Below are 21,479 nucleotides of genomic sequence, written 5' to 3'. Positions count from 1 at the left end.
CACTGCTACATTAATCCACTCACACTTTTATTCTAGATTCTAGAGGTATAATGGCACGACTCAAAGAAGCCATGCGATCGATCGATTACTGTGCCTGAGGCTGAGAGTACGGCAATTGATAGAGGTTTCCCGTTCCCGTTCCTGAGGCTCGAATGCACAGACATGGGTTGCTCAGGCACAAGGACAAGGGGGGCAAGGGAGGGTCAGGCACAGCGTGGCATCGTGCCAGGCACAAAACCAGTCAGAGCCCACGGCCCGACACCTCAAACCTTTGAGTGTGTGCATCTGCCGCCGTGCCGGGTCCCTGACTAACGCACCGTGCCTAAGACTTCATCCACTGAGACATTTTCCGGAACGCTACCAGAAGACACCCGGCCACTGGCTGCCCTTGGGTCCACCCTACCACACCTCTCTTGTTTCTCTTGCCGGCAGCGTGCCTGGCGGAGACAACTAAAAAACTTCACTCTCTGGATACAACACCGACTCTTGACTAGTGAACTTGCCCCCATGTTCTGACCTCGCGAATCATGTCGCCTGTTTGTTTCCTCTCACTGACTCTGACTCTGGGGACCTGATGGGTCTAATGCTTGCACCCGAGTTCCACTCCTCCACAAACTTCAACTCCAGAGGTCACTGTTTTGCTCGGCCACGTCTAAGCTGTTTCGCCTCGATGCATGTACACGCAGCCCTTTGTCTCCTAGACACATGCACACGCCCTGGCTAGTCTCTCCCTTTGCAAAAATTGAAATGTTTGATTCCCCGAGATCTCAGGATGTACCTCCGGTTGACAGGACCTTGTGGAGAGCCGCTCTCATACTCAATCTCATGTATATAAACTCCCGTCTCATCCACCTCTAATGCAAGATCTTTCCTTTGATTCAACACACACTCTCTTGTGAGATTCCTTCCTTTTATCCAAATCTTCTTACATTCACTCGGCTGGCCGTCGCTCCAGACCTTGATCTGAGATCAGTCCTTACAAACCACTCAACTTGCCCATTCATTCTCTCTCTCTCCGCCGTGCGTTGAGATATAACAACAAGTCGAGCCAGTCTCCAGAATACAACACACAATTCAAAGTACATAAAAAGTCAAGAACTTTTTCTCTACAACACCGTCAAAATGTTCACCAAGTTCACCACCATCCTTGCTGCTTCTTCTGCTGCCTTGGTCTCTGCCGGCCCTCTCCCCCGTGGTGACTCGGGCTCTGCCAGCATCACCCCCCACGACCAGTACTCCAGCAGCATTGGAGTTCTCGGCTGCAAGATCAACACCAACCGCGTCGCCTACTGGCCCGGTTCCGTTGACTGCAACAACATCTGTGTCAAGGTCTCCAACGAGGGCCGCTCCGTCTATCTCCTCAAGATTGACTCCTCTGGTGGCGCTCACGACATCTCCTACGATGCCTGGAACTACCTTGGCTTCGGCGAGTCTGCCACCAAGGACCCCCAGCAGGGCGGTGGCATCGCCATGAACTACGAGTACGTCCACGCCTCCAAGTGCAAGGACATCCTCGACAACGGCAAGCTCCCCCTTGCCGCCGCCAACTCCATGAACTACGTCGCCTCTTGCCTCAGCGAGCCCAATAGCTGGGTTGCCCAGAACTACGAGCTCTACAACATCAACGACCCCGTCTGCAAGCACGGTGTCGACGAGAAGTGCCACCTCAACCTTGCCGTCAGCAACCAGCCTGAGTGCCCCAGCGGTCTCGGCTCCGTCAAGGACCTCAACCTCAAGGTCGAGAACATCGCCTACGGCTCTGGCAAGAAGGTCGCTGCTCAGTAGATGACAACGCATGTCTTATGTCTTACATGCTACGATGATCACAATAGAAAATCGCCGCCCTAGCAGACAGATGCAGGGGGCGTATCACTCGCTACGAATGATATGAAACTTTTGGAATGGTACACAGGATACAGGAAGGAAAAAGGATAGATATGTTTTTGTTTTACATCTACTTCTCGTGTACATACTTGATGAAATGTCAATACATTGCCATCTACCTCACTTTACTTTTGCCAATTCATTTGTGTGACCATATCAAAATGACAGCCTCAGCGCTTAAGAGTACTGAGACACCATCCCTTCGACTGGCCTCAGAGTGATTCAACTTGCAGTAATTGCTTTTGCATGTGTCACTTTTCAATTTATCACAATGCCTCTTATGTCACAGCACTTAAAGTCGAGTGGCTGAATCGGTATTTACACAGATCTATGACAACGTGTGAGATAGGGCTCGAAGTAATTTTCTCAAACACATGCCGTGGCTTATTGACATCTATTTCTTTCCCCAACTGATACTCAAAAACTTCGATGAATAACTCAATCGCGATCAGGAACACCACGTTTTTCTGTTCCTTTCCATTTGGAGGCCTTTCAATGACCCCTTGGCGTGATGTGGCTTGCACCCTCCGCCAGCCAGCCCCCCTCAGGCTCAGCCCTTACCTTAAGCTCCCCCTGATGAGGCATTTCCACAGCCCTGCAAGTTCTGTGCAGTCAGCATCTTATCCTTGTAACTCTTTTCTTCTTCCTTGGAACCGTACAGTATGTACATGAGTTGTTGCTCCAAGGCGCGTAGGGGCCAGCATTGACCAGTGGGGATAAGCAAGCCACGTGCAAAAGGATCACCAAGGCACAGTCGGACCGGCAGGGCTATCCTTCAACGTCATGCTTCTTTCACAGCGATCGACATCATCTGCTTCGCTGTCTCTGCAGCTTTCAATGATACTTCAGCCAAGGCGATCCTGTCATTAAACCTAAAGAACAATCACACCGCTCCAGCGCTTCGGCAGTTTACAATGTGTTCAGGGGTGCATCCGGGGGGTAACGTCAGCCCTATCAGCTTCAGCTAGGTACGTGTTTGCTTGCGCGCTCATGAAACAGGGGGAACAAAGAAACTATCAGTTCATCCCCTTATTCTCGTGGAGTGACAGCTATGAGATTCTGCCACGGCGGTTAGGTCTACTGTAACGCTGGACCTGCATTAGGGCTGAGATGGCCTTGTTTCATCCCTTCTTTGATGACTGGCTGTTTCGTGCGAGGGAGTGAAGTGTATTTGCTGATGAGGGGTGGTCTCGTGAACTCCCGTGTTGTTTGTCTGAGGGTATCGTAGTAATAAATGGCGGGGAGACCGTGAGATGCTTGGTAAACGGTCGTGGTCTTGGAATGAGTTTGTCAACGCCATGGTACTGGCTTACCCTAAAGCTCTTCATTTTCGAGAGTCAGAAGGTTCATCTATAGGAATTGCACAGCTTCATGCCACTGGTGACTTATCAAACATTGGCAAATAATCTCTGCTGTATTTGTTCCTTATGTGATTCCCCAGTCTTGGTTGTGTGTTACATATATACCTTTGAAGTCGTGTGACATATTGGAATAGCTTCAATTAATACATTGAGGCCGAACGAACTCAACCTTTTACTTTGGTCACCAAGTTTATTGATCATGACAACAACTCAAAGCTTGGAAAGTCAAAGACGTCATTATTCGAGTCAATCAACTCGCAATGACATACTGGTTCTTATATATAGCGGAATTCCCCTACCCGACAGCACAACTGGAAGAGTTCACATGAGGAGCGGATGATTATCCGCATGTTTCGGTTACTGACTCAGAATCATTGGTGGATTGGAAATGCTGACAGAGACTCCCGTCAACGGCGCCCCGCTCGCCGGCCTCGGCCGCTTTCGCCGAGGTTCTCTAGAGGCATATCCCGTGCAAGTCCCGTCCTCACGGCCGAAGCAGTATTGTAAGCATTTTGATAATACGGAATATGTTCTTGACGAATGTTATATCTTATCAATCTCAATAGTTGACCTGATATCATTGATCGTTCTATCAAGGCATAATCGCATATTCTCGCGGATATAATCAGGGTCCAACCCCGCGGTGAAATTGTCATGAGCGCGCGCGATGGAAATGTCGTAGAAACCGATGACTAATGAGACCAACCCCGTTTTGTACCCTTGAATTCAAGCAACCCCACCATTCTATCAAGTCATGGTTCCGCAAACTATCGCCATACACAGAATTACACTACTCAATCCATTGCTTCAACACAACAGGCTACACACGGCCATTCTGTATACCCAATTACCTCTCTCCCGCTCTCTGTAACAACGACTTTACCTCCCACCGATCGAATCGCATTTAGCGAACCGCTCCGCCCGAGTTTGCGACACTTGAATCCGAATCCCCCAAAACCCGATCGCGGCGCCGTCCTTGCCCGCCTCAAGCCAGAACATGCCGTCTGATACCATGACAGGCTCACCGGCGGGCTCCAGCTCAGCTCTGCCCTCCTTCTACTCTCCCAAGACAGAGGCCGCAGATGCTTCTACCTCGCACAACGAACAATCCCTTGAGCAATCCATAGACTCATTGTCACTCTCCCCCGCTCCCTCCACTCCCGCCTCCGCTTCCGTCTCCGCCCACCCCGATCCCGAGACGCCGATCGGCCAAGAACCTCCGCCTTCACTGCTCTCGCCATCATTCACACCCCCCTCTACACCCGGAACTTCTACACCGTCGACTGCCGGCCTTCGCGGTGTTCCCGTCGATAGCTCCATTCCTTCCGGAGGATGCGGATCCAAGAAACCCAAGCTCCTCCAGACTCTCCCGGAGGTTGAGTGCATTGTTCGTGCCCGTATTCCCACGGTAGCAGGCACCGAGATGTTCTTGCACCTGTACACCAACAATGTGGATAACAAGGAACACCTTGCTATTGTGTTTGGCAACAATATCCGAAGTAAGAGTCTGGATGCTGTTCGAGAGGGCGAGACTGAGATGGACCGCATGGTGCGCGGCGCATACACAGGTAGACTGTTCCCCGGTCGCACAACCAGTGGTGTCGAGTCAGCAGCGCCTCAAGAGCAACAACCACCGCAGCCGTCAGACCAGCCTCCCCTGGTGAGAATTCACTCCGAGTGCTACACGGGTGAGACAGCATGGTCAGCGCGATGCGACTGCGGAGAACAACTCGACGAAGCTGCTCGTCTGATGAGTCTACCTGGTAACAAGGCCGGCGGTATTATTATTTATCTGCGACAGGAAGGTCGTGGAATTGGTCTTGGCGAGAAGCTCAAGGCTTATAATCTTCAGGATTTGGGATCTGATACTGTTGAAGCGAATTTGTTGTTGCGCCATCCTGCTGATGCTCGAAGCTATGGCTTGGCTACGGCTATGTTGCTTGATCTTGGACAGCCAGAGGTTCGATTGTTGACCAACAATCCTGACAAGATTCGCGCGGTTGAGGGCCCTAATAGGGAGGTTGTGGTCAGGGAGCGTGTGGCTATGGTTCCTCTGTCCTGGAAGGGTCGGGGAGGGTTCAGGAGCCAAGAGGTGGAGGGCTATCTTAAGACGAAGGTATGTTATAACAAGACAGACCAGCTCCTTATAAGCTGTCAGCTAACAATGGATCTTAGATCGAGAAAATGGGCCATATGCTCGATATGGCAGCGCTCCCACAGTAGACTATCAAGACATAACGAAATATACCAATATGGAAGATGTTGTTTGGCCAGGAGCTCTTGTCATCATTGAATGGAGTTTATCGTCGTTCTTTGGGATTGATTGACGGCGTTGGCGGCAGGAGCTTGATGTATATGTAGACAAAACACACACCCAATATGTTCGGGAGCTGCGCTTTGCATCATGACTTGCAATCACTGGTGCATTGTTGGTGTACAGGCTCAGGATACCAGAAGCTGATTACATCATAAGGTTGTTATCATTTATCATAAGACTTTTCTTTTTTGCCCAAACCTCAATGTGTTTACAAGAACAAGATGCTCGCTATCCAGGAATGGAACAACTTTGGCTTTGTACCCTGATGATCTAATTCCATTGGTGTTGGATTGGCATTAGAGGTTCATATTTACACCCACACCCACTTTCTTGGAAACGAGATGTCTTTGAGGATTTAAGAATAATTTGAGCCAGTAAATAGCGATAGAATCTCAAGCTATGCAACTATTCGCTAGAAAATGGGTAACAACTCGATATTCGATAGCTTAATATCCTTTCTGCACTTTCATTTCCGAAATGGTCGATCCTAAACGGTTGTCGTTGATAGTGGATCGGGCCTTGCCGTTGAAGGAGCTGCTGTGACGATTTTCCAGGCCTAGCTCTTTTCTTTGCCGGCGCGTGTCAAGCTTCTCAAAATCGCACCTTCAACTTCTTTTCGCGCCGATTTTCGCATTTTCACACCGCATTAGTTCTTCTTTTTTCCTTTGCGACTTTAATATAATCATGCTATCATAGGGTACAAAAGAAACCTCCCATAATGTCCACGACGATTCGTTTGCGGCTCGTCATCCGCAGACATGCCGTCCCCGACGTTAAGCTCGTCTGGCCTTGCGTCGCAAACGACGATTTGACTGTGGCTAGGCTCCTCGCGCTGGTCAATGAGGTAGTGCCGCTTGAGAGTGGCGACTGGGGTCTTGAGGACTATGTTGTCGAGCTGTATGATGGCAAGGGCGATAGTTTCGAGCTGCTACATTTTCAGCCCGTCGGCAAAGTTTTGAAAGAGGATGACCAAGTTTTGTATGACCTGCAGCTCTTCCCCCGATGTTTTCGCATACTAACAGTTTCACAGAATAAGATCACTTTCTACCGATGATTTAAGACGACGAAGACTCAGCGGCCGACACCAAATATCCTACGATGGAAAGCATCTTATCGATGGACTTGCTTTTGGAAGGCCGTGGTTAAGGGCGCCACGCGATCGCCCAGCACTTGACCTACCCCCTCGAAAACGAGCACGTATCACACACGAAGAAGAGCTCGACGAAGACGACGATGATGGTTCATATGCGGACGAAGAAGACCAATCAGAGCAGCTCTTGCTGAAAGACTCTGTACCCCCTGAACTGGAGGAACCGGGCAGTGTTCGCTTGAGAGCAAGATTTGTGGACGGCGATCAACTCGAAGAAGAGGACGAGGATGAAGACCTTGACGACGAAAACGATTTTCAGCCTATAGAAGAAGTTCACGCAGAGTCTGCGGTCGACGAGGAGGATGAAGACGACGCTGAAGGTAGCGACGAGGACAACTTGGATGCGGATCTTTCTGACGAGCTGAGACTTCTGCAAGAAGACAATGCCATAGTCGAGCAAACGCCTGCTAAGGAACAGGAAACCCTTCTTTCGGGAGACAACAGCCAAGATCCACAAGCACTTCTGCCTACACACGGGTTCGACGTGTCGTGGCTCGACAAGATCACTGCTCTGCGAGCTGCATTTCCCCTGACTCCAGTTTCCACGCTGCAAAACGAATTGAACCAAAACAAGGATCTGCGAAAAACATACGAAAAACTGTCCGAAGCCAACAAGCCCGTGATCAGCTACGATGAAGCGCTTGAACGAGTTCTTCTAGGCCCCGGGCTCTCAGATGCGCCGTCACTCAATCTCGACCAGCCTAGTGAAGATGAAGACCCAGAAGATCGAATATTACTCCTCCCTGGTCAGGCGGAGACTAAGGACACAACACGCCCATTGATTCAAGAGATTGAAGAAGAGGCAGCGCCTATTAGTACGCCACGCGTGTCGCAGAACCAGACATCAAGACCTTTGGTTACTGAAGTCCCTAATGAGGAGGAAGATGCATCGAGCTCCAGCAGTAGTTCAGACTCTGACTCCGATTCTGATTCTGACTCTGACGTGGATATGGAGGAGAAATCGAATTCAGAATCGGACAGTGACTACGACGATCCGGACGACGATTCAAGTGACGACTCTGATGTCCCGGCCCAGACACCTTCACGGCCAGCCAACACCACCCAGGAAGACTCTGAAGACTCCGACTCGAGTGACTCTGATTCGGATTCAGATTCTAGTTCCGATTCAAGCAAGGGCGCTGAGGCTACCAAAGACTCCGCTGAAAGTGACTCGGATGACAGCAGCGACAGTTCAAGCGACTCAGACTCCAGCTCAAGTGAATCCGATTCGGAGTCAGAGCCCGAGGAGATTTCATCAAAAAAGCAGCCTCAAACGAAGCAACCGCAAGCTCCAGAAAACTCCGAGCCCAAGACCAATGGCCAAACTGTCAAAGCAGCACCCGAACCCGCTCAAGGGCCGAAGCCGCCTGGAACTGGGCTGGCGAAGACGCAGAAGAGGAATGCCCGGAAACGAGACGCCAAGAGACTCAAGGCTATGCAGGCCCTGGATAATACACAATCTCAGCCGTCTGTCAATGGTACTGCAAGCGAGGAAGTTGAGCTTCTGGCTCGAAAGCGGGCACTTCTCAGTGCCGTGAGTGATGAGCAAGGGGATGACCCAAGCCCACCCAAGGACGCACCAAACAAGGAGGCCAGACCTATGATAGTCGAAGTCGAAGAGGAAACACCAGCCGTCACTACGAGCCAAGACGCAACCCCAGTCGAAGAAGAGCCTGCCCCGGCTCAGCGCCGCCACAAAGTCGACATGGGAGCCGGACGACGACTTCTCCTCGGTGCTCTTGGATTAAAGAACCCAAAGACCAAAGCGGATGAAGACAAGCTTCGCGACAGTCTAATGAAGAATGTGAAGCCTCTGCAAAATCCTCGAGTTCAGGCTGAAGAAGCCAAGGTCAACGATGACAAACCAGCAGAAGAGCAACCGGATGAAGATCCTGAAGCATGGCGAAAGAAGATTTCTTACCGAGCTGTCGAATGCTGTCATGACGATGTTGTGTTGAGTGAGCCACCATTCCCATTCGTACAGCGATGGGACCCTCAGCAACAATATGGATCAATGAGGAAGAGAAAGAGAGCATCGCAAAATTTCAACGATGAGAGCTACTACGAAGAGGATTCTCAGCAATGGAATGGTGGTGAAGAGTGGAACGATAACAGTCAAGGGAAGAAGAAAAAGAACAAGAAGCGAAAAAACAAAGGTGGCTATGACGGAGAATACGACGAAGAGGAGTCACCCGAGGGTTCTTTTGGTGGGACAGGAGCGAACGGTGATGAAGATATTGTATTGAATTATGATGACATTCCAACCAAGCATCGCCCCGAGGAGAGTCAGTTTACAGACACAGATGATCTCCCTTCGCTGCCCTCAGATATCAGTACGCTCCCCGGCCTTACGCTGTCCGACATGAAGCCAGGAATGGTTGCCACCTGGAAGCAGTTACTCATGTCCAAGGCGACCAACTGGCAGCCCGAAATGGTACCCATGACCGGGCTTATCCTTTCGATCAGCGAGGACAACTGCATGCATGTCCTTCTAGCGAAGAGGGACCGAGAGGGAAACGATAAGGAATACGACGAACACACAGGTCAACGGATTTATGCAAAGTTCGAAGCACCAGACCTTGATGAAGATGAAGAGGACGACGGCCGAAGAGAGATTCCGTGGGCAGAAATGTCCGACCCGAGACTGGTCCAGCCAGCACCGCCACCTGCTATGCTGGAGACTTCTGCTAAGAGCATAAAGCTTCAGGCCGAACAGAACAAACCCGTACAGAATGGAAATTCCACGGCGGACAACAAGGTTAGCGCGAGAACAGATCCCGATGAGACTATGGCTGAGGAGTTAGATACGCAGAAAGTGAGAGCCGAGGTGGAGGCCGATTTGAAGGAACAGGAAACTGAAGGGAAACCCTCAGGAACCGACAAGTCAATATCGATCCCTTCTGGTCAGCAACCACCACGACTTGAATTTACGGCTTCCGGAAACGACAGTCTGATCAGCAGCTTTGTTCAGCCTGCTGGGTTGAGTAAAATTGACAGTCCTCTCCAACTACAGGAATCTATGCAAGCATCCGTGTCCCGGTTGCAATCTCTTTTGTCGCGTGATTCAGGTAAGGGTAAAAAAGATAACGGGGAGAGAGAGAAGCCAGAGATCGATGAGTCGGATGGAGCAAAGGATGCAAAGGATTCTGAAGGAGAGTCGGTACCGACAGTCCAAGGTAGCTGGGACGCAGTTATTCCTGATACTATACCCTCACCGGATCTGCCACCACTGCCGACAAAAGACGACGCACTTGTCGACCATCGTTTGTTGGTGGTGCCCTCATCTGCGGGTAGCGTTCGCAGTGGACGGCAACCCCCATCAGTCAGCGGCCTTGACGACCTACCAGAGGAGCGAATTGAAGAAACAGTCGAAGGGGGCATAGTTGATGATCCTCACGGGAGAACCGCCAGCCCACAAGTGACGGACGAATCCCGCCTGAGAAGCAGCAGTCCCTTTCCCTCACTGGAGGGAATTTTTCATACAGCAAGGCAAACACAAAGTCCTCTGAAGTTCAGTCAAATGTCAGTGCCCCGGTTCATAAAGTCCGAAAAGAAAGATGGGGATTATGAAGAGGCGATGCGAAAGTTGGACGAGGGTGAGGAGCCTGGTCGTTCACCTGATCGCAACAAATCTTTACGGAGCTTGTTTCCAAATGCGACACAGCCTGAATCTCAAAAGGAGAGTCCCCTGATATGCTCGTTCAAGAGCAAGGGATCGAAGCCTGAAGCATCTGAGGCTAAGCATGTTGCGACACCAGCGACATCTCAGAAAGTGAAGCAAGAATCACAGTTCGTCATCCCAGAGGGCAGCCAGGTTATCGAACTGAGCTCTAGTCCACTATCAGTACAGTATACCGAGGACTATGCCCAAGACAGCGAAGACGAAACTTATCAGGATTCTCCATTGCCACAGGGTTCAGGTTGGGTGCAGAAGAAACATAGTGAAGTCAACACGCGAAGCCGGGGAAAGGGCCTACCCGCGACGGATGCGAAGAAGACGACAAATGTACAAAGCCGAACTACACGCAGACAGACATCTGCTTCACTGGCTCAAGAGGTGTTGACGAGTGCCTATAGTCAGATCAAGGGTCGTAGGAAGACAACACGAAGGTTCTGACAGACACAGGATGGTTCCAAGTTATGGAAGTACTGGAACGGTTGAGAAAGGATCTTTTGCATCGGGCGCTCCATCGCCTTATTTCAGTTCGAGCAGCAGGGGTATGAAAAGGATTGGTGAGGGAAATTATGTATCAAAGCATTCTGTATTTCAGGGAACATGGCGTTGGGGAAGCATAGCGTGTCAGCCCAGCGTATGGCTCAAGACAAAGGATGAAGCTGGTTAAAATCTGCACCTTAATAAAACAAGCAAAGAAACAAGAAACAAGAAACGAGCTTGAAAAATAGCCAAGATTCACGAAACTCAAATGATTATTCTCCTTCTCATTCTTAATGCCCAGCGTCTCATGTGAGGACCATCACGAACCCGTCCTTTAGCCCCAGTGCCTGTCTCAGCGCAGTCCTAGCTGCATCACGAGCAGCGCACCTCAGCCAACCAAGTTGTTTGAGCGAGCAGATGATGCAGCGAAACAACCCACCATCTTTTCGCATCTTGCCTGGAATTTACCAGTTAAGCCTAATTTTTGTTTCTGTTCTAGCGTCTCATGAGCACTTTTTATTGAGAACCTGTTGGCTATTGTCGCGTGGTTTGAATGTTCATCATGGGGCTGTCTTGGGGAGATATAAGTATATTGTTCGGGGTATGGAACGTGAGGTTTGTCGGTCCTTTTTTTAAACTTATTCTGCTTTGTGAAATTGTGACTACTGCTGTTGTGTTCATTGGAGAACTGTGAACCGTTTGGTTAAGACGGGTATATAACGACGAGATCAACCTGTTGAGGCGATTATCTACCACTTTGCCCAGAAATCAACCAACTCACACGGAATATCTTGATATAAAAGCATACCGACTTTAAAGAGAAACAATACCGCAATCATGTTGCCTCTCAACTACATCTTTACCCTTCTCGCTATGTTGAGTATGGGCCTCTGTCTACCCACTCAGACACCAGAGCCTCAACCTGCACCTACACTCTCACCCGGCCTCCCAGACACAACAGGTCTTCCGGTTCTTCCAGGCGGTTCATTCTTCGAAGAGAGACAAGAGAGAAACAACGCCAACCCATCTGTCTTCAACCCTTCCGTCACAGCTGCCCCCGATCAAGCAGAACAATTGGCGAGCATGGGCTGGGGGCAAACAACTTACTACGAATGCAAGACGAGAGATGGAAAGGAGCGCTGTGGATGGCATATCCCCGTGTACAAGGCTGGCGCTGAGGGCCGACAAGCTGAGATTGTGCACTGGAAGGTCGTCGTTGGAATCGCATTGGGGTTGGCGATGTTGATATATGGAGGATTGTGGTGAAGAGTTGATTTGAAGATGCATTGGGTGGAGTTTGGAGTTTTGGATAGATATGTTGATACCCTCTTGCTGCTGGGCGGCATATAATTGATTAGAAACATTCCGTATTTCTCGCATACCTTCTTTTCGCAGTGATATAAAGTCATGAGTCATGCATTCACGAACCGTAGAGCCAAGTAGTGAAAACCCGCGTAAACCAGAGACGTTGTTATTTTTGATTTTGGTCCGAAACCCGAAGAACACCATTGATTTCATGCTAGTGTAATTGAGAAAAGACGCCGGTGAAAGCAATCCTCCTCATCGAGTCCAGAATAGCCCCCCGCCATCCGCCCAGCAAGTCCCTGTACCCTATGCCGATGCCGACGCCGACGAGGATGGACCGTAAATGGACGCACCACCGCATGCACGCAGCCATAGCTGCTCCCCAACCAGCCCGAGGATATACACAAGCCCAAGCCAAGTCATCGAGTCGTTTATTTCTCCTTCTTGGCCTTGGCACCCTTGACCTTTGCCGTACCACGGAGGGTCTTTTGTCGGTTCTTGCGCTGCTTGCCTGTAGTTGTCTGTCAGCCTGACTAACCCCTCTGAACTCTGATGATTGTGGTGAAACGCACGCTGCTGTCGGGAGGCACGCTCGGCCTTGGTGGCGAGACCAACCCGCACCAATCGGTACTGGGGCTCGAACTTCTTCATGGCCTCGGGGGAGTCATAGACGAGAGCGAAGCCGGTGGTCTTGCCGCCACCGAACTGGGTTCGGAGACCGAAGACGGAGATCTGGTCCTTCTGGGCCTTGTAGAGAGAACCGAGCTTCTCACGGAGCTCCTCCTTGGAGATGTTGGCACGGTTGGGGTGGAGGATGTCACTATTAAACGCAATCGCCGGTCAGCCCAAGAGTTCCCAAGCACAAAATGATAGGCCCTATGTCGTGTCCCATCGTATCCCATCATCGATGCTTTATGCCCGCCTGTCCCAATTTCTGAACGTGTTTTCGATAAATTCGTTATGTGGCGTAGAATCGTGCAGAACAGCGATATATCGAGCGGGGAAAAAGAGGCAGGCGAGTTCAAGCATCGACTCAGGTGATGGTATCGACGAAGCAGCAACCGCGCGGTGCGGCAGACGCAATATGGAGACGTATCATCAAGAATCTGAGGGTATCACTCACACGACCATCTGCTTACGGCCCAGCAGAGGGTTGCGGATGAACTTGCGAGTTCGGAGGGTGACGGGGGAGTCGTTGTCCGCCATTTTTGCCGATTGTCGTGATGGTCTCTGGGGGTTAGTTGACGGTGGAGAGACTGGGCGTTGATGGGTGAGATCGTTCGGTTGATGAAGTTGTCACACTGAAAATCCAACTTTGGTCGCTTAATTTGGTCCAACCCTAATCTCGTTGCGCTTGTGCGCGATTTGATGCCTCGATTCTGAGGCGCAAGCACACAAGGGTTTTTTTTCGTCGAAATCACGTGGAGGGGATCTCGGACAATGTTCGGGCGAGTGAGCCTGGGAATAGTCGGATATTACGAAAGGCTTCGGCCTCTCAAGTTGGAGATGTCCAAGTTTCAACTCCAGTCTTTGGTGGAGATAGTGTCGTCAGGCCACTCCAAGTCCACAATTGAGTTGTTGTCTGCGATGATTCCAGGATGTCTCTCACGTAGTTTATACGAAATATACGAAACCAACAAAATTGAAAACAACGGTTCCATTCGCCTCCAAAATGTCGTCAAGCTCCAAACAAGTTGACCGGTTCTGTCATCAGTATCTCCAGCTCCAGTCTGACTTGGACTATCCAGAAGCTTCACTGTTGAAGACTTCTCAAGTTCAAGATGCGTTTTATGAGAGGTTATTCGCTGATGGAGCCGTGAGATATGGACCTCCTCCACGGTTTCAGCTTCGAGTTCTCAAAGAGCTCATGTCCAGAATTGAAGCTAGCATTGATGACTGGGAAGAGTATGTAAGTCATCGTCGTTAACATCACTCTGTCTCCTTCTCGTATCATTTACTAACATACCCAGGGCGTATCTGATGACTTGATGTCTGCACTTTCACTCTTTCTTGCAAACCCATTGCCTTCAGAAGCCACTTCTGCTCAACAAAAGTCCTATGTCACATACCATCTCTCTGAGTTATGTGAAGACAACTCAGAGCCAAGCCCGCAGGCGCCTCATATCACCCTTCTTGAGAACCATTCTCTCATCTCAGGCTCAGGGACCACTGGTCTACGCACGTGGGAGGCTGCCCTTCACTTGGGGTCATACCTTAGCCAGAACAGACACATTGTCAAGGGAAAGCGAGTCTTGGAACTAGGAGCTGGTACAGGATATCTTTCTATTCTTTGCGCCAACTTTCTCGACTCTCAACATGTCATAGCATCAGATGGCTCTGACGATGTGATCAACAATCTCCCCGATAACCTTTTCCTCAATGAGCTTCAAGATTCCATTCAAGTAACCCCAATGGACGTCAAATGGGGACATGCACTCATGGGCACCGAAGAGGAGAAATGGAATGGTGGACGTCCTATTGATGTCGTGCTAGGCGCCGATATTACTTACGACAAGAGCGTAATCAGAGCCCTGATCGGGACTCTGCGTGAGGTATTTGACCTTCATCCACATGTGGAGGTTTTCATCTCAGCGACACAACGAAACGAGAAGACGTTTCAAGCGTTCTTGGACCAGTGCCAAGCTAACGGACTCGCCGTCGAGGTGATACAATTCCCAATCCCAAAGTGGGAAGTTCAACAAGGGCCTTTTTACAACGATAATGTCGCTATCCATATCTGCAAAGTTTCCAGAACGTAACCGGGCCCCTGGAATCCAGGGCGACACTATACTCAATTCATGTCAATAGAGGGCGGGAGCTAGGATAGCGCAGTCTGCCAAAGGGAAAACTCCTCTGCATTCCAGTTAAGAAGTCGGCGTCAACCAGCGACATTCGGATGTCTCACCATGAATTATCTATACAGAATGCGGCATCTTGATAATTCGGGAGATCCAAAAAAAGCACAAAAGCTGAACGACTCAACTGCCAAACTATTGTTACAGAAAACACATCACGGCTAGACAGAGACTTGGTCGTAAAGCGTCGTGCCACTGAAGTGATAATCGGCTCACGATAAGCGCTGTGGCCATGCGGTTCGTGGCTAGGTGCCGCTCGGCTGGCTGTATTTGTCATGGGATTTTTGACGTATCAGAGATTTGAAGACTCGGATGCAACGGGTATAGCAATTGCATGATCTTGATATGTCACTTGTGCTCGGATATGGGGAAAAGTCACACCACTGCATGTCAACCATGATGATACGTCTGAACCTTGGCTCAAAGCATGGGCCCACGGTTAGCCGACCCGATGAACCTCTTCATCAGACTTCTGTTTGCCTTGAAGAAATGCTCAATTGCACAGATTGAAGACATGGCAAACTCCCCAACAACTTTGTTGCCCCCCAGGTACAGAACCGCACTACAAGTTGGCCTAGGCTTTCGAGGCCATCGGATGCTCAAATAGAACGCCAGAATCAGCCTCCGAGACCCCTGAAGGCAGTTGGGTTTGAGTTGCGGGGAAGAGCGAAAAGGGTTGGCTCCAGAGGGCACAATCTAGAAGCTGACAAGCAGGCGATCTGGGCTGATGATTGGCTTTGCCCCGCGCTCGATGGCGACAGGTGCTTATTATCCTGTTGGTAGTTGGAATCCCGTCAAGTTGGTCAGGTGCCCCAGGGTGTTACTCTCTTACCAGCCAAGAACGTGGCACCCTTGGGGATGAACGGACAAAGAGCCACGGGATCAGTGGCCTCAACTTGAAGACGATCTGGGTGTAGTAGGTTCGGGAGAGTGACGCTGGAGGCCGCGGGCTGGAATGTACGCTCCGGCACGACACTATTATTCAGACTGTCGATAGTCCGTCATTGCACTCGCCTTCTTAGCGGGGAGTAGTGCTGAGAAGACTGTGTGAATGTTGATAATGTCTTCAAATAGACTGAAGTTCTAAATGGTACAAACTTTGCACTGTGCTCTATCAATTGGTGATCTGCCTCTTGAGGCTGTCCGTTGAAGGAGGAGTTGAAAATGACGATGGAGGAGATGAGTTGTCTTGAAAAGCAGACTGACACACAACCTCAATGCCCTGATACTACGTCGATGTACGTCGTAGGCGTACAGAGTGTAGCACGATCCAAACAGAAGCTTTTGCTCATCGTCACTTGATGCTCAAGACTTCATACCACTTGCGTAATGGGCATATCAAAAAGAGACTTTCCTAGCCGTGAATGACACACACTGACGATTACCCTAGACAGAAAAGTGTAGTTTGCCGAGAAACACTTACATCATGGAACGAATCAAAGGCGACGAAATGGCAGTCAACGTTTCTGCCTTGTATGCAAAGCCGATCCGATTAGACATACGTGAGAAAGCTTCTTATCGGAAGTTTTGTGGTCTTTGTTTCCGGTGATCGATTGACATGAACTAGCAGATCAGGTGAAAGCTTGCTCAAGCTCTGAGCCACAAATGTGATCAACGAAGAGCTATCGACAGGTTTCGTGTTGATTACGATTGAATTCCCCAGAAAAAAAACCTTCCTTTTTGCGGACTTGAATGAGGTGATGTTGGTGTTTGAAACGTCATGTGTCTTTTCCCACCAATCTGTCGGCAATCGGCTATGCAAGCAAGTCGATCACGACGAGAGAGAGCAACGCCCCTGAAAATCAACTGATGATCCATGTTGCATCAATTGAATTGCGTTGAGTTGTGATGTGAAACAAGGAAAAGAACGAAAATATACTCAGAATGTATATTTTTCGTCTCATCTTAAGCTCCCTTGTTTATTTCGGGAAGAGCTCTACTCTTGCAGGGGCTTATCCTTGACCTTCAATTTACTCTGCAGCCGGGGACAGCACCTCAATCGTTATCGTGAGGATACAAGGGTCAAGCAAGAGTCCACAACTTTTTCAAGGACGGGGAATTGGGGATTACGCGTTGTACTGTTCTGTTACAGTTTCTTTCTCCATAGCTGTATCAAGTCCGCAAGCAGCCGGGCAATTCGTCACGATGGAACCTGTTCGCAACACCAAATCACCCCACGATATCTCGTTATCAACCCACGAAAAACTCCCGTCTGTAGCCGTTTCTAACTGCTTTACAGTTTTGAGTGAGGGGAAGGGTTGCAGCCCGGGAAACAGGGCATCCATTCACCACTGAATTGGAATTGGAGTGCCTTATCACCCCAGCTCAGCGGCACAGTGCAGCACCCAAGCCCTCCATGTGCAAATCCTCTATCTAGAGTACGTGCGGATATCATCAAACACGCCGCATTTTCCCATCGTGACCTCTTCTTGCATTGCCGGTTTTTGGAACTACTGCAACGTTCTGTTTATCAGGCAATCACTTGTTTTCACCGGCTGCAGAATATTCTGCACGTGGGGTCAGGCGGTGACCCCAGGGAAAGGATCTCTTGTAAGCTGCAGAGATTGTAAAAGACCTGGAGAAGCAGAATCCACTGTTTTTTTGTGAGAATGCCGGTCAGGAATTAAAGGGCTCAACACCAATCGTCCATGGCACGGGCACCATTTACTATCCCCGGCGCCACAAAGTCCTCGGCACAAGAATTGGGCGAGTTATTTTACATAAGAGTTGCTCTTTGTAGAACACTATCAATCGCATGAGGACGTGAGGGGGAATTGACAGCTTCGGTGCTGTACTTTATTGGAGGAGATGTCGCTGCCAAGCAATCAATATTCGTATAGTGTGCAGTAAGCAGGCAAGCCCCGGGGAGCAAGAAAACTTCAGACCTTAAATTAAGCTGCCAAAATAAACTCGTCAAAGAAGCCCCTAAACTTATGATAGTTTACCTAAGTATTTTTATCGCGTAGAATAGAGGTCCCAGTATTCTTGCCTACCTTTGGCAAGTGCTGCATGGTGCTTCAATAGCAGCCATATCTACTGTATCTCGCTCAAACTCCGGACCGGGCTCAACCGGGGAAGCATAGCAAGACGAACGTGTTTGCGTCTCCATATCAATGGGGATTCAATCCACTTTCCACGTACGCTATGGTATATCTACAGTAACATCAAACAAGGAAAAGAGCTCTAGATCGAGTCTGAATCGAAGACTTATGAATAACAAAAACCTCGCTGTCTCATGTCCTGGAACATCGGTTAGCTGCTAGTTGGGTGAGCTTGTAAGCAACCAACCGTTTCTGGGAATAGCAAGACATGAAATGTCTCGATATCAACATCTGAAATCATGCTCATTGAGGTGGATGATGGCGCGAGAGCCACACGGCGATTAACGTTGTCAACGACAACTCACCAAAGTAACCCAACCCAAAGAACCCGGTGAGAACTTATCAGACCCTTCCATTCTGTTCAAGAGCTTCAAGAGCTGGGAATAACACTGTGCCAACCTGAATACAGTGGAAGTTAGGCCAGTCTAAAAAAAGGGCTTCACACCACCCACCGCACACATCATAATCGCAGCGCATCCCGTCACATCGCCAGCGGATCCACAACCAAAGCTTGATGCCCTGCCCAGGATCTTCTGGTCAATCCCTGTTCTTCCTTCTCGTCTTGATTTCCCAGGTGTCCCAATAGGAGGGGGCTGGCCCCCTCCCCCATGGCTTCGGGCTAGCTTCAGTGAGTGCAAGTTTGCCGTTCAGCGGCTAGAACCACACGGTCTTAACTCATAATGAACAAGCAAGACGAGAGAGAGAAAAACAGAGTGTGAGAGCTAGACTTACAGTGGACAAGGGCTCTAAATGGTGGACAGGGGGGATGATGAGTGTATTTTCTACTTCCAGACATGGCGGTTCCTGGTGCTGACTCGCTGGTTGAGACCTGGAGATTCCCCTTCATTTCCCATTCCAAGGCTTGGGGACTGGTGTACCTGGATCTCGTACTTGGTACATTTGATACTCACCCCTACTCAAACCTACCCCTACAAGCTTCACTCAAATTCGATCAGTTCAGTCCAGTTCCAATCTATTTACTGACCCCTCCCGTAAGTTACATACCGCATCGACCGTAGCGCAGCTATTCTAGCGGGAGTGCCAATCCATATCTTTATTAATGAAGCACCATGCTCCCCCCGTAACATGAGCATCATACTACTTCTTATCATCCATCGACAAGCTTCAGTATAACTACACCAAGCACCCCCGTCACTTCAATTCTTGTTTCCCCATACTCATCCTTCTTACTCTCACATATAGTCAGTTGACTGCTCGTGTATCGTGGACATTCCAAGCTCCTATCATATACCACCCACACGTTTTCTATACAAGCTTGAGATTGGCCCCCTTCAGCCTTGAGCAACCACGACGTATTATCCGACGATCGACACCTAGTACCTACATCTTACATTGCAGCTTGCATTTACGATACACTGCACCGTCAAAGGTCATAAGAATATTTATACACTGGACGACCCGACTCTAAGTGTTCGCGACGACACTATAACCGCGACCCCATCTTATACATCCTCCTCCCAATTACTACATAATCGCTTCGATGGTCTCGTCATTAGACGTGAGACCCCATTTCTTCTCCGGGCACAACCGATCAACATCAGTATCAAGCATCAGTAGTACACCAGCTTCATATTCAACAAGTCCAGCATCAAAAATGGCATCCACCGGCGCACAATCATATACCCTTGCTCTTCAGAAGTACATGCTTCTGACAGAGCAACACCAAGAACTATGCGATCGCCTCGACCAGATCCGACCCGAATTCAACATGTCAATCCGTTCCCACAATTCCTCACCATCTACATCGCCAACCCGATCCTCCTCATCATCCCTCTCGCTCCCGCCCTCACCGAAGCGCCACTCCCGGAGCGGACGACACCACTCGCGCTCTCACGCCCGGTGTAGCGGCTGGGAAGACCGCAATGAACTTACCACGATTCCTGATGAGGAGACCATCTACGAGATCTCGGCAGAGGAGCAGCGCCTCTCTGAGGTCAACGAGAGTATCAAGCGCACTTTGACAGAGCTTCTCAACTGCAGTAGTGTTCGCGCCGATCGGGCGTTTAGGACATGGGTGCAGACAAGACTCATGGAGACTGAGAAGGAGCTTCGTAGCGGACGAAGGCGACGAAGCTCTGGAAACGAGTAAAACCGAAGATATTTGCTCGTATTCTTTTCGCCATCACATCATATCGACACATACTCACGCAATGTCAATGGTTGACTTACGCGGTGGCAAACATAAGCCCCCCAACACAACAAAACTTGGCATTAATTCTAATACCTCTCTTTTGTCTTTTTATTTGCATTGGCGAAGGCGTTTACGGTCTCAACTCGAGCTGGGAAGAGAAGGGAAAAGCTCACATTCTTACATTCTGGGCAATATCGGACTAGGGAAATACTACAGCATGCTTTGCGAGAAAGCGATTTTGGGGGGTCTATTCGTCTTTATTTATTCCCCATACCCACTTCACTTACACACAGTCTTCACTTCTTGTCTATTACTTGACTTTAGGTTCTACAGAACCAACTGCATATCGCGGGATCGTTCCGTGGCTTTTTCTTTTTAACCTTTCATTTACATTCTTGCGAAAGCCACGCTGGATCTCGGAGGCATGAAAAAACGCCACAAGTTTATTATCATCATGAAGATCTCCCGAGGAGGAGTTAGTCTTGTTAGCGATAGCATCAAACAATGCAAATGAATGCAATTTCGCAAAACAATCTTATCAATTCAACTTCCATCTCTGTAAAGTGAATGCATTCCCGGGTATCATCACCCGGTCTACCACATTAAACTCCAAGAATGCTATGACCCCAAAATGCAAAACATCCAATTACACTTCTCTACCCCGAACTTCCCTCTCCCCCAAATGCACGTTCGGCCGGCCCCGCTCGCTGTTATTGGAATTGCAAAAAATAGATAGCGAAAAAAACACGCGTCTTACCCACAAAGATCGTCCCTCCCTTGAGTCCTCCCCCCTGCTGCATCAAAATCCCGTTGGAGGAAATGAAGATCATCTCGTGCACACTCGCTAGCCCAAGATTTTTTTTTTAACTAATTAAGCGCCCGGGCGCTTCTTTTGCGATAACGGTTCTGCGCTAAGAATGTCTCTGATATGAGCTACCAGTGCGCTTGGGCTTAATCGATCACGATCGGGGAATTCAGTTTTTGCCACTGCGTACACCGCTGATGTGGTCTGGGGCTGAGGATCGACGAGGTTGTGCACACCGAGAGGTGAAAGATGTTGAGTGTAGTTGAGTGTGTGGTACTGTAGCATGACCGTCAGGGACTGTGACGTTAATGGACAAGCAGGTTTTTCGATCTATTACAGCACAGCACAAGCTGAAGGCAAAGCGGATGCTATGATGCTGTAGGGTGGCCTGGG

The 21,479-nt window shown here is 49.5% G+C and overlaps 7 protein-coding genes across 7 annotated transcripts; 6 read left to right on the top strand and 1 right to left on the bottom strand.

Moving 5' to 3' along the window:
• Positions 1 to 865: 865 nt before the first annotated feature.
• On the top strand, positions 866 to 2,007 carry FOBCDRAFT_230845 (uncharacterized protein). The gene has a single exon (XM_031189595.3). The coding sequence runs from the start codon at positions 1,123 to 1,125 to the stop codon at positions 1,783 to 1,785; it is 663 nt and encodes a 220-aa protein (XP_031033580.1). The 5' UTR covers positions 866 to 1,122; the 3' UTR covers positions 1,786 to 2,007.
• Positions 2,008 to 3,994: 1,987 nt separating this feature from the next.
• Positions 3,995 to 5,771, top strand: FOBCDRAFT_51194 (GTP cyclohydrolase II-domain-containing protein). The gene is made up of 2 exons (XM_031189593.3): positions 3,995 to 5,361; positions 5,421 to 5,771. Exons 1-2 carry the CDS (start codon positions 4,243 to 4,245, stop codon positions 5,466 to 5,468), a joined length of 1,167 nt encoding a protein of 388 aa, XP_031033578.2. The 5' UTR covers positions 3,995 to 4,242; the 3' UTR covers positions 5,469 to 5,771.
• A 509-nt stretch (positions 5,772 to 6,280) lies between these two features.
• On the top strand, positions 6,281 to 11,039 carry FOBCDRAFT_298049 (uncharacterized protein; the record flags this gene model as incomplete). The annotated part of the gene is made up of 2 exons (XM_031189591.3): positions 6,281 to 6,540; positions 6,593 to 11,039. 2 exons carry the CDS (start codon positions 6,281 to 6,283, stop codon positions 10,827 to 10,829), a joined length of 4,497 nt encoding a protein of 1,498 aa, XP_031033576.2. The 3' UTR covers positions 10,830 to 11,039.
• A 487-nt stretch (positions 11,040 to 11,526) lies between these two features.
• Positions 11,527 to 12,242, top strand: FOBCDRAFT_230839 (uncharacterized protein). Its single transcript, XM_031189590.3, has one exon. It carries the CDS (start codon positions 11,706 to 11,708, stop codon positions 12,132 to 12,134), a length of 429 nt encoding a protein of 142 aa, XP_031033575.2. The 5' UTR covers positions 11,527 to 11,705; the 3' UTR covers positions 12,135 to 12,242.
• FOBCDRAFT_230838 (ribosomal protein L23/L15e core domain-containing protein) lies at positions 12,243 to 13,574 on the bottom strand. Its single transcript, XM_031189589.3, has 3 exons — positions 13,297 to 13,574; positions 12,746 to 12,993; positions 12,243 to 12,684 (listed from the first exon to the last, which is right to left on the bottom strand). The coding sequence occupies exons 1-3, from the start codon at positions 13,377 to 13,379 to the stop codon at positions 12,605 to 12,607; spliced, it is 411 nt and encodes a 136-aa protein (XP_031033574.1). The 5' UTR covers positions 13,380 to 13,574; the 3' UTR covers positions 12,243 to 12,604.
• Positions 13,575 to 13,809: 235 nt separating this feature from the next.
• On the top strand, positions 13,810 to 14,958 carry FOBCDRAFT_298042 (protein-lysine N-methyltransferase). Its single transcript, XM_031189588.3, has 2 exons — positions 13,810 to 14,082; positions 14,144 to 14,958. Exons 1-2 carry the CDS (start codon positions 13,846 to 13,848, stop codon positions 14,930 to 14,932), a joined length of 1,026 nt encoding a protein of 341 aa, XP_031033573.2. The 5' UTR covers positions 13,810 to 13,845; the 3' UTR covers positions 14,933 to 14,958.
• Positions 14,959 to 19,744: 4,786 nt separating this feature from the next.
• FOBCDRAFT_206087 (uncharacterized protein) lies at positions 19,745 to 20,239 on the top strand (the record flags this gene model as incomplete). The annotated part of the gene is made up of 1 exon (XM_054706801.1): positions 19,745 to 20,239. The coding sequence occupies one exon, from the start codon at positions 19,745 to 19,747 to the stop codon at positions 20,237 to 20,239; it is 495 nt and encodes a 164-aa protein (XP_054562776.1).
• Between the last annotated feature and the right edge of the window lie 1,240 nt (positions 20,240 to 21,479).

The sequence above is a fragment of the Fusarium oxysporum genome, chromosome IX, assembly GCF_013085055.1.
Source record: "Fusarium oxysporum Fo47 chromosome IX, complete sequence".
Taxonomy (NCBI): domain Eukaryota; kingdom Fungi; phylum Ascomycota; class Sordariomycetes; order Hypocreales; family Nectriaceae; genus Fusarium; species Fusarium oxysporum.
This window is presented reverse-complemented; position numbering and strand designations above follow the sequence as displayed.

Excerpts from the sequence above, each read along its gene's own strand:
- FOBCDRAFT_230845 (XM_031189595.3), top strand. The coding sequence starts at position 1,123 with ATGTTCACCAAGTTCACCACCATCCTTGCTGCTTCTTCTGCTGCCTTG.
- FOBCDRAFT_51194 (XM_031189593.3), top strand. The coding sequence starts at position 4,243 with ATGCCGTCTGATACCATGACAGGCTCACCGGCGGGCTCCAGCTCAGCT. Across the intron at positions 5,362-5,420 it reads AGGGCTATCTTAAGACGAAG|ATCGAGAAAATGGGCCATAT; the intron begins GTATGTTATAAC and ends AATGGATCTTAG.
- FOBCDRAFT_230839 (XM_031189590.3), top strand. The coding sequence starts at position 11,706 with ATGTTGCCTCTCAACTACATCTTTACCCTTCTCGCTATGTTGAGTATG.
- FOBCDRAFT_230838 (XM_031189589.3), bottom strand. The coding sequence starts at position 13,379 with ATGGCGGACAACGACTCCCCCGTCACCCTCCGAACTCGCAAGTTCATC. Across the intron at positions 12,994-13,296 it reads GGCCGTAAGCAGATGGTCGT|TGACATCCTCCACCCCAACC; the intron begins GTGAGTGATACC and ends TGCGTTTAATAG. Across the intron at positions 12,685-12,745 it reads GCGTGCCTCCCGACAGCAGC|GCAAGCAGCGCAAGAACCGA; the intron begins GTGCGTTTCACC and ends AGACAACTACAG.
- FOBCDRAFT_298042 (XM_031189588.3), top strand. The coding sequence starts at position 13,846 with ATGTCGTCAAGCTCCAAACAAGTTGACCGGTTCTGTCATCAGTATCTC. Across the intron at positions 14,083-14,143 it reads TTGATGACTGGGAAGAGTAT|GGCGTATCTGATGACTTGAT; the intron begins GTAAGTCATCGT and ends TAACATACCCAG.